Source organism: Rhinatrema bivittatum, chromosome 3, assembly GCF_901001135.1.
Source record: "Rhinatrema bivittatum chromosome 3, aRhiBiv1.1, whole genome shotgun sequence".
Classification (NCBI taxonomy): Eukaryota; Metazoa; Chordata; class Amphibia; order Gymnophiona; family Rhinatrematidae; genus Rhinatrema; species Rhinatrema bivittatum.
The window spans coordinates 256,746,999-256,763,684 of record NC_042617.1 but is presented as its reverse complement, the minus strand read 5'-3'; the positions used below and the strand labels follow the sequence as shown (position 1 = coordinate 256,763,684).

Sequence of the window (16,686 nt, the reverse complement as noted above, 5' to 3'; positions counted from 1 at the left end):
GTAACGAGCTTGCAGCTCTCTATTTGGGAAAGCATGAAATAAACAATGAGGAGGAGGAGGATAGCACACACCAGGCAATTTTTCCATCTCTGCAGATTAAAGACAGACACAGTTTTATGTCTGGAACCAAATTGTGTAGTTTCCTCCAGGAGGGAGGTCCAAACAAAAAAAAAAAAGTGTGAAAGTTTATCAGCCCTGAAATGTGTGTCTCAGATGGGTTTAATGTCATGCCAAAAGGTTTAGGACTCCATAGCAAGATGTTCATCCTCTAGCACAGGGGTATAGGCAACTCCAGTCCTCGAGTGCCACAAATAGGCCTGGCTTCAGGGTATTCATAATGTATATGCTTGAGATATATGCATGCAATGGAGGCAGTGCATGCAAATTTTCTCGTGCATATTCATTGTGGACCTGAAAACCAGGCTTGTTTGTAGCACTCGAGGACTGGAGTTGCCTACACCTGCTCCAGTACCTTCATGACTGCTAATCCCACAAGCTTCGCACAATTCCAGGCTACTTCAGTCCAACTGCTGTTTAACTTACTTCTTAACTAGATCTTTATTTATTTATAAATTCTTATATTCCGCCTTATTCAACTAAAATCAATTCCAGGTGAATCACAGAGTATTAAACATAAAACAAATGATTGCAAACATTTGCACAAACAATTATCCTTATATCTAATTTATACTCATTGCACCTACTCTTCCTTATTCCTACCTAATGTGCCCTACTTATCTGTTAAATTGCAATCTACCTATCTGTATATCATATCTGTATGTATCTATTACCCATGTACGAAATGCCTCGCTACTTTATAAAATCTGCTTTGTGCCTATCTATAGGAAAAGGCAGAATATCAAATGCTTTATAAACAAATAAACAACCCCACACAAAAAGGGACAAAGAGGAGGTTCCCCATTTTTCCACTACCACCCCAGCTTATACACATATTTCGTCCTTCATGCCTAAAACGCTGCCTCACTTTCTTCAACGCATTTACACTACAGTTTATACAGTGTGTAAAAGTCCAGAATAATCACCATGGACTCTGGTCACCCATTTTGGGGGCCAAAAAAGAGGCTGAGGAAGGATGACAAATAAAAATATTTGCTATCCAAAGATGGAGCAGAGACAGCAAGGAAGGCCGAACAGGGTACAAATTAGCATATAATGAAGAATTTAGAGGTAGATATTCAGACATAGTCGGCTAAGTAAGTCAGTGCTGCTGAATATACACGCATACGCTTAAAGTTAGCTGGCTAAGATAACTGGCTAACTTTAGACCTGCTCAACATTTATTTAGCCTGCTAAGTTGGTCGGATCTCCTCTTATTTATGCCCCTGGAATGCCCCTTTTTTATCCAGCTAGATTTTAGCTGGTTAATGACTTATCTGGCTAAAAGCTAGCTGAATAAGAAGCTGAATATACCAAAACTTGCCATTTACATGGATAATTTTAAGTTATCCGACTAAATGGTTTTGGAATATCTACCTCTTAGGGCCTGTCCTGCTCCAAGCTGTAGAATGCATTAGCTTCAGGATTTCCCCAAACCACGAGTCTCATTATCCCTTTTTGGCCATGCCAAGTTGCTCAAATAATGGCAGTCCCCTGTCGAAAAAGAGCATGTCAACAATATCTAAGAGCAAGAAGCAAGAATACCTGCCTACACGTCTAGCTCCATACTACTTCATTTGCATACTTTCAGAAACACTTGTTAACCTCGATTCTATAGAATCAATGGGGGCAAACTTCCACACAGGTAAAAAAAAGCGTATTAGCAAACTACAGGAGAAGAGGAATTGCTGGCATGAAAAGTTATCTTGTGTCCAAATGAAAAAAAATCATTTATTCCAGTCTATGTAATCTTAATTCTGCATCCTTCTCTCACAGCAGTCTTCCACATCAAAGGAAAATATTCACAAGTCGCTAGCCACTTTCCCTTTCCCCTATCCACACCAGCCAGCAAGACAAGGAGCACTGTCGAGTTGGCCTGGATTTAGGCATAGGCAATTGCCTAGGGTGCCAAATACCCAGGCCAAAGAGGAGTACAACTGTGCCCACTCTCCAATCCTGCCTATGGGTGCCAAAATCCTAAATCCAATCCTGATGGCGAGAAGCATCATCAGTCACTTACAAAGGCTCTGTTACTGCATCACCTACACCCCCCAGCATTCATGCCACAATAGAAGAGATTCTGCTTTCATCCACCCCACTCTTGCAAGTGCCCAGTCACCATATCAATTGGCGAACATACTCGGGCGGATTTTAAATGCCCTGCTCGCGTAAATCCGGCCGGATTTACGCGAGCAGGGCCCTCGCGAGCCCCGGGACGCGCGTAAGTCCCGGGGCTTTTTTAAGGGGGCGTGTCGGGGGCGTCGCCAAATGATGCGGCGTTTCGGGGGCGTGACACGGCGTTTGGGGGGCGGACCCGGGGGTGTGGTTTCGGCCCGGGGGCGTGGCCGTGCCCTCCGGAACAGCCCCCGGGTCGGGTCTTGGCGCGCCAGCAGGCATTTACGTCTGCCTCCGGCAGGCGTAAATCCATGGATAAAGGTAGGGGGGGGGTTTAGATAGGGTCGGGGGGGTGGGTTAGGTAGGGGAAGGGAGGGGAAGGTGAGGGGAGGGCGAAAGAAAGTTCCCTCCGAGGCCGCTCCGATTTCGGAGCGGCCTCGGAGGAAACGGAGGCAGGCTGCGCGGCTCGGCGCACGCAGGCTGCCCAAAATCGGCAGCCTTGCGCGCGCCGATCCCAGATTTTATAGGCTACGCGCGTATCTTATAAAATCCAGCGTACTTTTGTTTGCGCCTGGTGCGCCAACAAAAGTACACGATCGTGCTATTTTTTAAAATCTACCCCACTATGTGCCTTCTAGACTAGGATGCCCTGAACATTTCCTTCTGTCACTACTTTGATTAGGGACTGATGTCAGTATTCATGGATGTAACTATGCTTTGTACAAACAAATGGATTAATTTGAAGGACCAAGAGTCACTCTCATCACTCACTCTTACCCTTCTCTAAAGCCTTCAGTTTAGAATCACCAAAGAGCACAAGAGGCCTCTCAGCAATGCCAATGCAGCAAAAACAGATCTAGGTCCTCAAAACTTTGGTAAAGTGCCACTCCAGCAGTGCCACAGGTCACCCTACAGTATGCAAATACAAACATTACATACTTATTGCCTGAGTGACCCCGAGGAGAAGGATGGAAATACTGGCAGGGTCAACAGGTCTTGAATGGGCAAGTCTGAACCAGGCTACGATTGGAAGGAGCCACAAAAGCTGTGGAGACCAAGGGAGTTTGTTAATAACTTATCATCCAATGTCCAAAGGCCAGAATCCCCCAGGGAAATTTTCACTGGTCCAGAAAAAGAACAGCTCCCGGTTGACCACCATATTTAAACACATGGGCCACAAAGATTCTGGAACTTTCTTCCTGAAATTAACCTATATTTGGCTTAACTTTAAGAATCTCAGTTTAAGGCAGCTAAAGTTAGATGCCTATATTAAGAAAATATTTTAGATGCCTATATTTACTGAGAACAGGTGACTATCTATAGTGCCTAACTTAGGTACCTCTGCTGAGGCAGTGAATCCTCTTTCAAATATTGGGCTCTAAACATGAGGCACCTGATCATAAAAGGCATTTACACACTTAAAACTGGGGTTTACATGTGTAAACGCACTTTACCTGTGTAAGTGTGGTTTTGAAAACTGCTACAATATACGCCATTGAATTGTCCATAGGATATCCATGTGTAAGTGCACTTTACACATGTAAATAGCTTTTGAAAATTGCTATGATAGTATGTTACATTTACACGTGAAACTCCTTTTCAAATTACTTCCAATGTGCTAATCCCTGGCTTCTGACTGATGGTCCCTCACTGATCAGTTGTTGCTTGTTATAGATAAATCTCCTCCATAGCTCCCACGCTTTCTCAGCAGGATTTCCCTATGGATGAAAACTGGTTTTTAGATATTTACTGGGGAAAGAAATTTTTAAAGCCATTTACCAGAGGTAAACAGCCCAATTTTTGCTAATAAATTACCTATCTGAAAATTGCTCTCCTTCAATGTGGAGTGCATGTTCTTTTAGCCGCATTTCAAGGGAGGAGTTCACAGTGGCACACTTAGAGTCTGTGGAGAGGAAAATAAAACGCAGGGATTGCATTTTGAAATCTATACATGTAAAATGTACTTGCACAAAAAACAGGGACCTGCATCCTCAGGTACTCTGTGTCCAAAGCAAGTTTCAAGGCAAAAGGACAGGGATGCTCTCCCTTTGAAAACTGATGAAAAGCCTTGAGGTGAAAGGTATCCACAGACTTTGTCCCAATAAGGACAATTTAGAAATTGTTCCCTTGGGGTAGATTTTAAAAAGGAGCGTGCGCTATCCGGTGCGCGCACATGTACACCCGATTTTATAACTTGCGCGCGCAGGCACGCGCAAGTTATAAAATCAGGGGTCGGCGCGCGCAAGGGGGTGCACAATTGTGTACCTTGTGCGCGTCGCACTGCCTTCCCCCTTTCCATTCCCCCTAGCCTGACCTTCCCACCCTTCCCCTAACCTTTCCTCCCGCTAGCCCTACTCTAATCCCCCCCGACCTTTATTTTACCTTTTGCGCCTGCCGGCCAACTGCCAGTGCGCGATCCTCGGCACAGCGGCAAATGGCTACTGTGCCAGGAGCCGCTGACCCCGCCCCCTGACCACCCCGGACCGCCCACCCCCCGCCCTTTTTTGCAAGCCCCGGGACTTACACGCATCCCGGGGCTTTACTTGCATCGCTGGGCCTTTTTAAAATCCGGCCCATAGGTTCTAATTCAGCAAGAGCAAACATAAATATGTCAGCAAATATGTGCACAAGTTACTCCAATTTTCAAAGCGAACGGATGAAGATTAGGCCACCAAAACTACCGACATACAATTACACCTGCTAATTCGTGTGCAGCAATTTTTTGAAAATGGAAAAGCAAATGCGTAACTGCAAACTCCCTCCCCGACCCCACCCCAGGAACCAGCCCTGGATTAACCATTAAGCAAAATAAGCACGTTTAGGGCACCAAGGGGAAAGGGGCACCAGAAAGTGGTGAAAATTTGCATTTTTTCTGTTGCCCCCTAGTTATAGGTAAATAATTTGCTTATATTGTTTACTTCAAGTTAGTGTTAATTACATAAAAATTAAAAAAAAACCCAAAACTTTAGATTTAATATAGTTGTGGGGTCTGCCTGGAAATTGAATTTTTAATCTCTTATTTTACTGCACCACCTATTGATGTCTTGTCAGTTAAGCAATGGAAGGGCCGAGGGAGCACCATTGTTGGGCTGGGCTTAGGGCATCAGTTGGCCTTAATCCCGCCCTGCCGGGTACACCTCTGCTCACGCCAGGTACATTTGCACACACATATGACCAATGCACATCAGTTTACCCACATATCGGGTGAACAATTTCGTAAAAAGCCATTTTCATGGGTGAAGCACTGTTTTACCTGTGGACATGCCTTTGAAAATTACCCCGTTAAAGCAAAATTTTCAAAGTTATTTACCTGCATAAAACAGGATTTTTAAGTGCGTAAATGTCCCTTCTAGCCTAGAGCCAGGCTCAGTTTGTATAAAAGTGCTGACATAACCCAGTTTCACAAGCACTTTTCCGCACACTGAGGTGAGGCATTCTAGGTGGAGGGCAGGGCGCGCTAAGATAGGAACGTTAAAATGAGCATGCGAGTGCACATGCGTGGGAAATTTACATCGTGTGCGCAGCTGTGCACGTATGATTTAAAATACTCCTGCCGCGCGTATGCGTGCCCCTAATTTTAAGCGGTTTCTCGAGCAAACGTAACTTGCGTATCTTCCTTAAGACTTCATCAGCTTTAACGTGCGCAGGTTGGTGGATTTTAAACCATGCTTGTGTGAAGGACATTACCAATTTTACCAGTTAGTCCACCAGTTTGCCCAGTCCGTCTCGAGGTTATCCAGATCCCTCTGGTTCTTCAGCCTGATTTCTCCCCAGTTGAACCAGACCCCCTCACCCAGTCATTTTAGGCCTAAACAGAGATTTATGCAGACTTACACCTCATCAAGAGCAGAAGTAAACATGCACGGCTAACAGCTCCTGTGCGCTGCAGCCGCAGGATTTAAAATTCAGATTTACGCGAGTACATTTTTGTCCCGCTCCGGAACACCCCTAACATACCTCAAAGCCACTCTTTTTTTTTTTTTACTTGAGCACATACACATGTAGGGGCAGATTTTAAAACATATGCGTGGGCGTAGATTTGTTCGCGCAACCCGGCGCGAACAAATCTACGCCCGATTTTTTAACATGCGCGCGCTGCCGCACGCATTTTATAAAGTCCAGGGTCGGCGCGCACAGGGGGGTGCACAATTGTGCAACCTGCGCACGCCAAGCCGAGCAGCCTGCCTCCGTTCCCTCCGAGGCCGCTCTGAAATCGGAGTGGCCTCGGAGGGAACGTTTTTCCAGCCCCACCCCCACCTTCCCCTCCCTTCCCCCAGCCCTAACTAAATCCCCCCTACCTTTGTTGAGAAAGTTACGCCTGCCCGAGGCAGGCGTAATTTGCGCGTGCTGGCTGGCCAGGCCGCTGTGTCGGGGCACTCGGCCACGCCCCCGGACCGCCCCAGACCACAGTTACGCCCCGGACACGCCCCCGGAATGTGGCCCCCGCCCACGGCCCCACCCTGGACCGCCCATTTTTCGAAGCCTGTCCTGGGCCTTGCATGCGCCACCGAGCCTATGCAAGATAGGCTCGTCGCGCGCAGGGGGAGGCAGGGGTAGGTTTTCGGGGGTTGTGCGCATATCTTACGCGCGCAACCCTTTGAAAATCTACCCCGTAATTTGTGGCTTTTAAAATATGCGTTGCTTGCATGCAGCCCAGATATTCGCATACATGGGCTTTTTAACACGAGCAACTCTAAAATTCACCCCTAAGTGTACACGCATAAGTTATGCCCTTGGAAGAGGAGATGTGATTTTACACGAGTGAATGTGTGCGTACTCGGCCAATTATTCAAGCATTTTGAAAGCGAACTTGTACGCATGGGTGTACAGCACACAGACACAACTTTACTGCTATCTAGGCTGTTTGAAAATTACCTCCTATATGTTCAGTTTCTTTTACAGTAGTCATCTGTACAATTTCCTTATAATGACAGCAGAACACGGGAATAAACATCTCAGTTTTCAGCTGGTGTTTATTAGAGCAGATTTGCATCTATTCTCTCACACAAAGCAACCACAGGGATTACGTAACTAGATTAATTATATCAATAAATGAATCCTTAACAAATCACTTAATCAGAATAATAAATCCAGAGTGAAACAGAAGTGAGGTAATCAAATTTGCAGATGATACAAAATTGTTCAGAGTAGTTAAATCACAAGCAGATTGTGATAAATTGCAGGAAGACTTTGTGAGACTGGAAAATTAGGCATCGAAATGTAGATGAAATTTCATGTGGATAGGTGCAAGGTGATGTATATAGGGAAAAATAACCCATGCTATAGTTACACAATGTTAGGTTCCATATTAGGAGCTACCAACCAGGAAAGAGATCTAGGTGTCATAGTGGATAACACATTGAAATCGTCGGTTCAGTGTGCTGCAGCAGTCAGAAAAACAAACAGAATGTTGGGAATTATTAGAAAGGGAATGGTGAATAAAACGGAAAATGTCATAATGCCTCTGTATCGCTCCATGGTGAGACCGCACTTTGAATACTGTGTACAATTCTGGTGGCCGCATCTCAAAAAAGATATAATTGCGATGGAGAAGGTACAGAGAAGGGTGACCAAAATGATAAGAGGAATGGAACTGCTCCCGTATGAGGAAAGACTAAAGAGGTTAGGACTTTTCAGCTTGGAGAAGAGACGGCTGAGGGGGGGTATGATAGAGGTGCTTAAAATCATGAGAGGTCTAGAACGGGTAGATGAGAATCAGTTATTTAGTCTTTCAAATAATAGAAAGACTCGGGGGCACTCCATGAAGTTAGCATGAGGCACATTTAAAACTAATCGGAGAAAGTTCTTCTTCACTCAACGCACAATTAAACTCTGGAATTTGTTGCCAGAGGATATGGTTAGTGCAGTTAGTGTAGCTGTGTTTAAAAAAGGATTGGATAAGTTCTTGGAGAAGTCCATTACCTGCTATTAATTAAGTTGACTTAGAAAATAGCCACTGCTATTACTAGCAACGGTAACATGAAATAGACTTAGTTTTTGGGTACTTGCCAGGTTCTTATGGCCTGGATTGGCCACTGTTGGAAACAGGATGCTGGGCTTGATGGACCCTTATGTTCTTATGTAAGAATGAAAAAGCAAAATCGTTTCTGTTTTGTAGCTTTTTAAATCATATGCCTCAGAAACACTTGTGAGAATTCTGTGTGGCCTGGTCTAGGCTGTGACTGTTCAGCCTGGAGAATGATCTCCAGGGAAGGGGGCAGGAAGAAGGATAGAAATTCATATGAGAGGAAGAAGCAGCTCCTGAAGATCTTTTCCGGAACTGTGGTCCCGCTGTATTACACTGCACTAGGCTGTGGACACATTAATCAGTGTGTGGGTCTATGCACATTTTGGTGTGCAGAATTGTACTTCTGATGAAGGAGTTTTATGCACCAGATATGCGTGCATGACATGGAGTAAAAATGTGCGTCTCCTCCATGCATCTGCCAAGTCGTGGGCCGCCCGCACACGCGCGCCCGGATATCGCATTTTATAACATGCACGAGTTGCTGCTCGCACATTATAAAATCGGCACGTGCATGAGTGCGCACCGGGAACCGCGCACGCTGTTTTTAAAATCGATCCCAAAACTTTTATGAGCCTACTTATGTTCCTAATGCATGATGTGTATGCACAACTCTTTGAGCAGCACAACCTATGTACATAAATCATAGTTTATGCTCCTAAATCATGTTTTGTACATATTAATCATGATTTATTTGTGGAAAACATTGTTGAGCATACATAAACTATATTTTATGCACATAAATCATACTTTATGCAAAGAAGACACTATTTAGGCACACAAAATATGTTTTCTGAACAAAACATATTTTATGTGCAGAAATTGTATTTTATGCATGCTAAGCAGGTCTTCTGTGCACATTTTCAGGTTAGTGTCCTTTTTTTTTTTTCTTTTAACTCCAGATGTATTTGCATGCCATTAGCTTATTGCATCAAGAGTTTATTTTTTCAGCATGTGTGCTAAGAAACTCTCCACTGAATCTCAGTGCAGTTTTCACACACGCTTTATTCCATCAGCCCCCTCTGTGCTTTGGTTAAAAGAGTTCCATGAAGTGGCAAAGCAGCAAGTCTACTCCCCCTGTGGCACCGACCATGAATGCAGTAACCCCTGGGAGATCAGTAACTGCACCCCAAAATCGAGAAAACGGGAGCAGACTGAAAAACAAGCACAAGGGGACGAGACAACTGCAGAGCAGCATGTCTGTTCTAAAGAGGAGGAAAGCCTATGGAGTCTGAGAATGTATTTTCTGGCTGTTTCACAGTAACCTGCAAAATGAAATACTTTGCCTAATGCCTTGGGAAGCAAAATCTGAGAGTGATGTCTCCAAGACTGTTCTAGAATGGCTTAAGCAGGAATGTCACTGCTGAACAGACAGGAAGAGTTTGTGATACCATGAAGGAAATTGCTTGAAAAAGAGTCAACCAATTTGAGTAGACCTTCAGAAAAGTAACGCAAACTTCAGGAAGATGTGCAGCGTGATGTCCTGAAAATGGAAGCTGTAAGAAGAGCTATTTTGAGATTATCTTCCCTGCTGCCAAATGAACTCAGGTGCAGAATGGAGGGAGCAGTGCCCCAATCGGGGGCGGCAGATTTCAACCTACCAGGGTGGCAGCTCAGTGAACAAAGGTAATGTCGGAGTGCGCACGTCTTCACAGAACTGCCATCTTGGCTGGTCGATATCTGCCGCCCTCTATTAAAGCGTCGCTCCCCCCTCAGTTCTGCATGTGATACTCTGCTTGTGGTGCCAAATCCCTAATCCCTGCATCTCCTTCCCTTCACCACTAAATAAACTCAACCAAGTGTGGAACACATTTCCACGAGGGCTGAAGATTACATCGAAGCAGTGACCGGCTGAAGGTAAATCTGTTTCCCTGAGAACCCGTGGGCCACCACACCGTCAGTTTTAGCTGTTGAACCTGAGCTCTGTCACTGCTCCTCACTACTGCAGGGGGTTGGGGGAGGGGGCAACGTCCATTCAAACTAAGGCCCTCATTCACTTAAGGCATTTTTTCCCCCATTCCATGTCTATGAAAAAAAAAGAACTTAGTGAAAGAGGCCTACATGAAAGATCTTCATCCATATCGCTCTCTCTCTCTCTCTCTCTCAAAAAAGGTCAGGCAAACTGATTAATAATTGCTCCTGTTTCACTTACTTGTGACTAATAAAAGTTTTCTTTTTCACATAAACCAACAGCAGATCATTTTCCCAATAAATACAACAGCTGTTTCCACGTTAACCTTAATATGCAAAAAAACCCACATTTTACTTCTCCCCTGATAAGTTTATTAGATACCTTGTGGGTCAGAGAGGCATACAGTAGATATCCTGCCTGGGTGTGCACAATCCCCTTTGGTTGTCCTGTGCTGCCTGATGTGTACAGCATGAAAAGCATGTCCTCACTATTCATAATTTCAGGGTCACAGGCAGGATCTGCTTTGTCCATCTCCTACAGCGAGGGGTGCAGGGGAAGGACAGAGAAGGAAAAGGGGGAAGAAGAAGAAACAGAATGCTCTTTAGGAAGCTTTAATTACAATGCATTTTCCTGTGACGTCAAATATAAAACAGGGGGAAAAAAGATCTCATTTCCACATATACCTTAAGGGAAAAAAAAGGTTTGCATTCAAAAGAGGGACTATTGAGAATAACGTTCAAACAACTCCACACAGCCCCAGATACCCATGTATATGGCCACGCAGAGATCTACTACACTATTTTATATCCTGCACTTATCAGGTACATGCAGACTATAAAATAATGTATGGCCAGCCTCCCCAACATATGCGCATACGTTTGCTTACGTGTAAATAATTACAATGCATAGAAAGCATGTACTTTTCCTACCTATTTTATAAACATACGGGCACATATTTTATGTGCAAAAAAAACCAACTTTCTCGCGTCAAACCCTGATTTACGTGCAGAAATCTGTACATTTTAAAACTTGCACACAATTGAAATCACCATTTTGCTGGCCAGTGACACCAGTTCACCCAGTCCTTCTCCAGGTTACTCAGACCCTCCTAGTTCTTCACCCTGAACTCCCTCCAGTTCACCCAGATCTCCCATCCAACCAATAACAGACAACAGATGAGTCTGATATCAATTGCACGAGATAATTAGCAGATGTAGAATTGCAACTTACATATGCAGCTCTTAGCCCTGTTCCAGAACGCTCCTTACCTACCCCATTTTTGTGCATCTGAATGTGCGCATGAAAGCAAAAATATGTATTTTTTTTACATTTATAAAATAGCATATACACAAGTAAAAGCTATGGGGCAGATTTTTAATCTTACATGCACGGGGTACATTTGTGCGTGCTACCTGGTGCGCAAAAATGTACACCCAATTTTATAACAGGCACGCGCTGCTGCGCACATGTTATGAAATCCGGGGTCGGCGCGCACAAGGGGATGCACACTTGTGCACCTTGCGTGCGCCGAGCCCTAGGGGAGGCCCGATGGCCTTCCCCGTTCCCTCCGAGGCCGCTCCAAAATCGGAGCGGCCTCGGAGGGAACTTTCCTTTCGCTCCCCCCACTTTCCCCTCCCTTCCCCTATCTAACCCACCCCCCTGCCTTATATAAATCCCCCCCTACCTTTATTTCAGGAGTTACGCCTGCCGGTGCACCAACCCCTGGCACAGCCGCTGTGCCGGAGGACTCGGGATGGCCCCCGGACCGCCACCCTTCCCCCGGACCGCCCCTTTCTCAAAGCCCCGGGACATACGTGCGTCCTGGGGCTTGCGCATGCCGCCGAGCCTATGCAAAATAGGCTCGGCGTATGCAGGGTTAGGTTTTAAATCTACCCCTATTTGCGCATTTATCTGCTAATTTTAAGTGTGTAACCCTTTGAAAATTCACCGCATTTTGTTTGTGTTTCAACAAAGAAAAAAAAAGCACACCCAAACCCCCCCCCCCACAAATGATTAAATACAATAGGTTTCAGATATTATTATTCAAATGCTGCATGGTTACTGTCTCATGGTTTACCAGACACCATGTGTGAAGTAAACCAAACTACATTTGTTTTTTATTCTGTTTTGAGTTTTCCTTGTGGCAGTTTTTGTGTACCTTAATAACAAATGCATATACCATAAAACACAAGTGACTGTATAGTTATATACCCAGGTGTATATAAGGCATACAGGTTTTGCTTTACGTTTCACACCCACTCAGGGAATATGATAAAACCTGTGTTGCTACACAGCCTAGGGCGTAAAGGTAGGCAGCGCAGTTCCTCAAGGGCCGCAAGCCAGTCGGGTTTTCAAGATATCCTCACTGAATATTCACGAGATGCATGTGCATGCACCACCTCCATTGCATGCAATGCATTTCATGTGTATTCACTGTGGATATCCTGAAAGCCTGACCAGCATGCAGCAATCAAGGGCTGGAGTTGCCTGCCCTTGCCCCTAGAATGAGCTAGGTCTTCAACTTATCCAAACTCAAGATCCACCTTTAAGCTTAACCAACAGCATGGACTCGCTGTTCATTTTAACTTGAATATGGTAAATAGGGATGTGCATTCGTTTTTCACGAATTAGACAATTTCAGCGAAATTGTCTAATTCGTCCTGGTTTGGGAGAAGCGAACAACAAATGCAATTTTTTCAAAATTTCAGAAAAATTCGTTTTTCGGGTTAGTGCGCGCTAACGGGAATTAGCGTTCCCCACCCCCCCCAAAAAAAAAAGCCCGAACCGCGGGAAAAATGAAATTTCCCACAGCGGGCCGAAAACGAAGTCCGAACCAAAGTGTAGTATCGCCGCACATCTCTAATGGTAACATAGTAGTAATCCAATCTATACATATCATTACTTATCATTAAAAGAAACGGTATGATTTTGATTTATTTTATTTTATTTATATTGATTTGATTTTGTTTATTGTTTGATTTGATTTTGTTTATTGTACTTTCTTCCTTTCAGTTCAGTGTAAGCCGGTATGATGTGCCTTACGAATGTCGGCAAAGAAAAGCCAATAAATAAATAAATAAATAAATAAATAAAACAACATATAATAATCAGAACACCCTCCCAGACACTCATTCAGATTCAGGGAACGCAGGTCCCTTGTGTTTGAAAATGGGCTTGTTTCATATGGGCTCAAAAGCATACATGTACTTTTGCAATGAAAGTGCCCTATCAAAAACTTACCCCATGCAATGAAGGGAAGTTGCCATGCTCTACAGTTTATTTATTTATTTTATTTAACAATTTTATATACCGACCTTCATAGTAGATTACCATATCGGATCGGATCGGTTTACAGTTTATTATAGTCTGTCTGCACAGCCAGCTTCTAGAGTGCTAAATATGGTTTAAATGCCAATCGTATATTCTGTACTTATTTGTAAATGGGGAGGGGGGTCTTCTCATTTGAGAGGTGGAAGCAGGAAGGTGCAGAGCCTCAGGGGTTGTTTTTGCAGAAGCTTGGTACAGGATAGTGCTGACCTGTTCATCTCTACTCTTAAATGAGTCATGTTGTGCAGTACACGGAAATGCCAACATGCAATGAATAAACTATAAGCACTCTCTTGGACTATCAAAGGACTGAATGATCAAATTAAAAGGGTTATGGTCTTTCAGCACTTAAAAAAGCAAAATGCTGATAATATGCTTTGTCAAGAAATCAACCTTTCTAAAGACGGAGTTAACTTATTAAAAAGCGGCTGACTGGAACAATTTCTGCTAATTACCTTTAGTAATAGCTTCAGAGGGGGGTCATCTATTTAATCCATAAAAGAATACAAATTCAGGAACTGAAAGTTAAAGTGGATGTTAATGACAGTCTCCATTTTTTCAACAATCAATGAGCCCCTCCACCATTAAGTGCAAAAACAAACCAAATGTTTTGTCCACAGACTTTCCACAAGAGAATTTGTTTCTGTTGGGTACAGTCTTGAACTATGAGCTGGACCTGTTATGGTCATCAGATAAGGCACTAGGGATGTGCAGAGGGACGGCATACTTTGCATTTGGTATTCATATTTGTCGGGGGGCAGATACGTTGCATTCGGCAAGGGGGGCCCCCGATACGTTCATGTGTTCATTCTTATTCATTTCCCGGCTAAAATTGAATTAACTACAACCCCCACACTCCTGACACCCCCCCCCCCCCCCAAGACTTGCCAAAACTCCCTGGTGGTTCAGCGGGGGGTCCAGGAGCCATCTCCTGCACTCAGGCTGTCGGCTGCCAGTATTCAAAATGGCGCGATAGCTTTTGCCCTTACTATTTCACAGGGGCTACCGGTGCCATTGGTCGACAAACTACCACTGACGTCATCAGGAAAGGACGGCAGGTCTTAAAACCGCCCTCCCTGCGACTTCCTTCAGGGGAAAGGAGAGAGGAGAGAGAACCCGGAGAGGAGCGCAAGTTTCCATATACCGTGTTTCTTCAATTTCTCGACGGAGGGTGGATGCTATCCTGGCCCCACAGAAAGACCAACAACCGCTGACGTCATCAGGAAAGGACGGCAGGTCTTAAAACTGCCCCTCCCTGTAGCGCGCAGCTGCCGCCAGCACGCTGCCAAAGGGGGGCGCGGCTTTGTTTTTTTTAACATCAGGAGCCCAGGGAATTTGCAGCAAATATCTTGGACTTTTGTAAGTACAAAATTTTCTTGTTGATCTCCCTCTCTCCAAATACCCCCATTAGGTAATTAGTCTTTTAGACCTAGAGGTATAGGAAGCAGAGCCCTGTGATTACTTATAAAATCCTTATTGCACCTATGCCACATTCCAAAAGGAAAGCAAGGATCAGAGAGCTAGGGGCTGGAACCCCGGCATCAGATGTCCTTCAACCTACTATAGAGGGGTTCATGCTTTCGGTAGTGGATATTATGACTCCGCGGCAGTCCTTGGCATCGTATCCAGATGAGCGGGTGGATCGATCGCCAGACATACAAGTCAGCTTAAGTCCCGGAGCTCCGTCTACCCCCCTATTTCCCTCAGAAGTTTTTTTTATCAACAAAGGGACTAGCAGGTGACAGAGTGATTTCTCTTGTCACGGATGGGTCTGCCCTGGAACCCAGAGTAGGGGGTTCCCGGAGGGCTCAGCTCAGGGAGTGGAAGTACTAACTCCCTCTGCGGTAAGAGCCTCTACTCCTAGAGGGAACAAAGAAATATCGGGGGAATCAAGAGTACATCAGGAAAACAAAGGAACTGAGTCTAAATTATTGCGCCCTGCTATTCCCAAACCCACTGAAGTCACTATGGACTCCTTATAGACTGCAATAATGATATTGGAAAAATCAGTTTCCTCTCTAGTAGATGTTACCTTTAGGTTAGCGGGGAAAATTCAGCCTATGGAATCAAATATATTTTTGAATGCTCAGAATATAGCTGCTTTAGATCTAAAGGTTACCACCTTGCAAAAAAATCAAGAACAACTGATTAAGTCAGATATGATGCAACAGAGGAAATTGGAAAATATAGAAAATTCTGTATGATATCAAAATCTCCATATACTAAATTTTCCCTCATCAAAAATGGTACCTCCTTTAGAAATGTTTAAAAAGTATATATTGGAAGTTTTAAAAACTCCTAGAGTTGACACCTACTTTGGCTAAAGTGTATATGACTAAGATAGTTTCAACAGTAGTTACTGAACAAGTACCTGAACCAGAGTTAGATTTAACACAATTTCTGGAAACATCTATGGAATTAAAGATAAGTAAGGGGTCATTTATCAAAATGCACTAAAGCTTTTTCACATGTGTTAAGGGCTTACTGCATGCGATAGCACCATATTGTATGGTGTGATGCAAATTTGGAGGAGTTGGGGGCAGGCTGGGTTAGCCTGTCTGTGAAGAGCTATCGCACAGATGTGACGCCAATTTGTTAAGCTGTGCGATAGCTGCTGTGACTGGGCAGCAAGGTTTCATTGTGATGTCTCCTGCAAGGCCTATTTCAGGTGGAGAGAGAGAGACTAGCCATAATGTCCTCTCCCTAGATAGGTATTTGTATCCCTATGGGAGGCCCACCTAGTAACTCAAGGTGAGGTTTAGGTATTAGTGTAGGGGGTCAGGGGCCACTTTGACATTCAAAGTGAGACGAACGAACAGAACAGTGGTCTCTTGTGAAGATTTGATGACCTTCGGAGTGAGGAAACTCACTCCAAGATGAGATTTGGGCAATGTTCTCTCCACCTTAGCTTGATGTTATCCAGGCAGAGAGTCCATCAAGCTAAACTGAATATTTGCACAAGATAGAGAGATGATACTTAAAGCTTTTTTCCGAAATAGGAAATCACATTTTTTTTTTGGTCAGTCGGTATGGGTATTCCCAGATATTACACGTTCCACTCAGGAACACAGGAAAAAGTTTCTCTCTATGCGAGATGAAGTAGTGCGCATGGGAGCTAGGTTCAGTCTTAGGTCCCCATGCCAATGTGTAGTGAATCAGCAGGGCGTAAAAAACGTATACTTTGAACCTA

General features: G+C 44.3%; 1 protein-coding gene and 1 long non-coding RNA gene across 2 annotated transcripts in view; one reads left to right on the top strand and one right to left on the bottom strand.

The window, feature by feature from the left end:
- The window catches only part of ACSS1 (acyl-CoA synthetase short chain family member 1), a 279,756-nt gene that overhangs the window by 179,004 nt on the left and 84,066 nt on the right, over positions 1–16,686 (bottom strand). Inside the window, exon 5 of the mRNA XM_029594504.1 lies at positions 10,551–10,703. Within this exon, the coding sequence (XP_029450364.1) occupies positions 10,551–10,703 (153 nt within the window). The remainder of the gene's footprint in view (positions 1–10,550; positions 10,704–16,686) is intronic.
- Positions 1–16,686, top strand: part of LOC115087382 — a 53,399-nt gene that overhangs the window by 380 nt on the left and 36,333 nt on the right. The gene's annotated exons all lie outside the window — the stretch shown is intronic.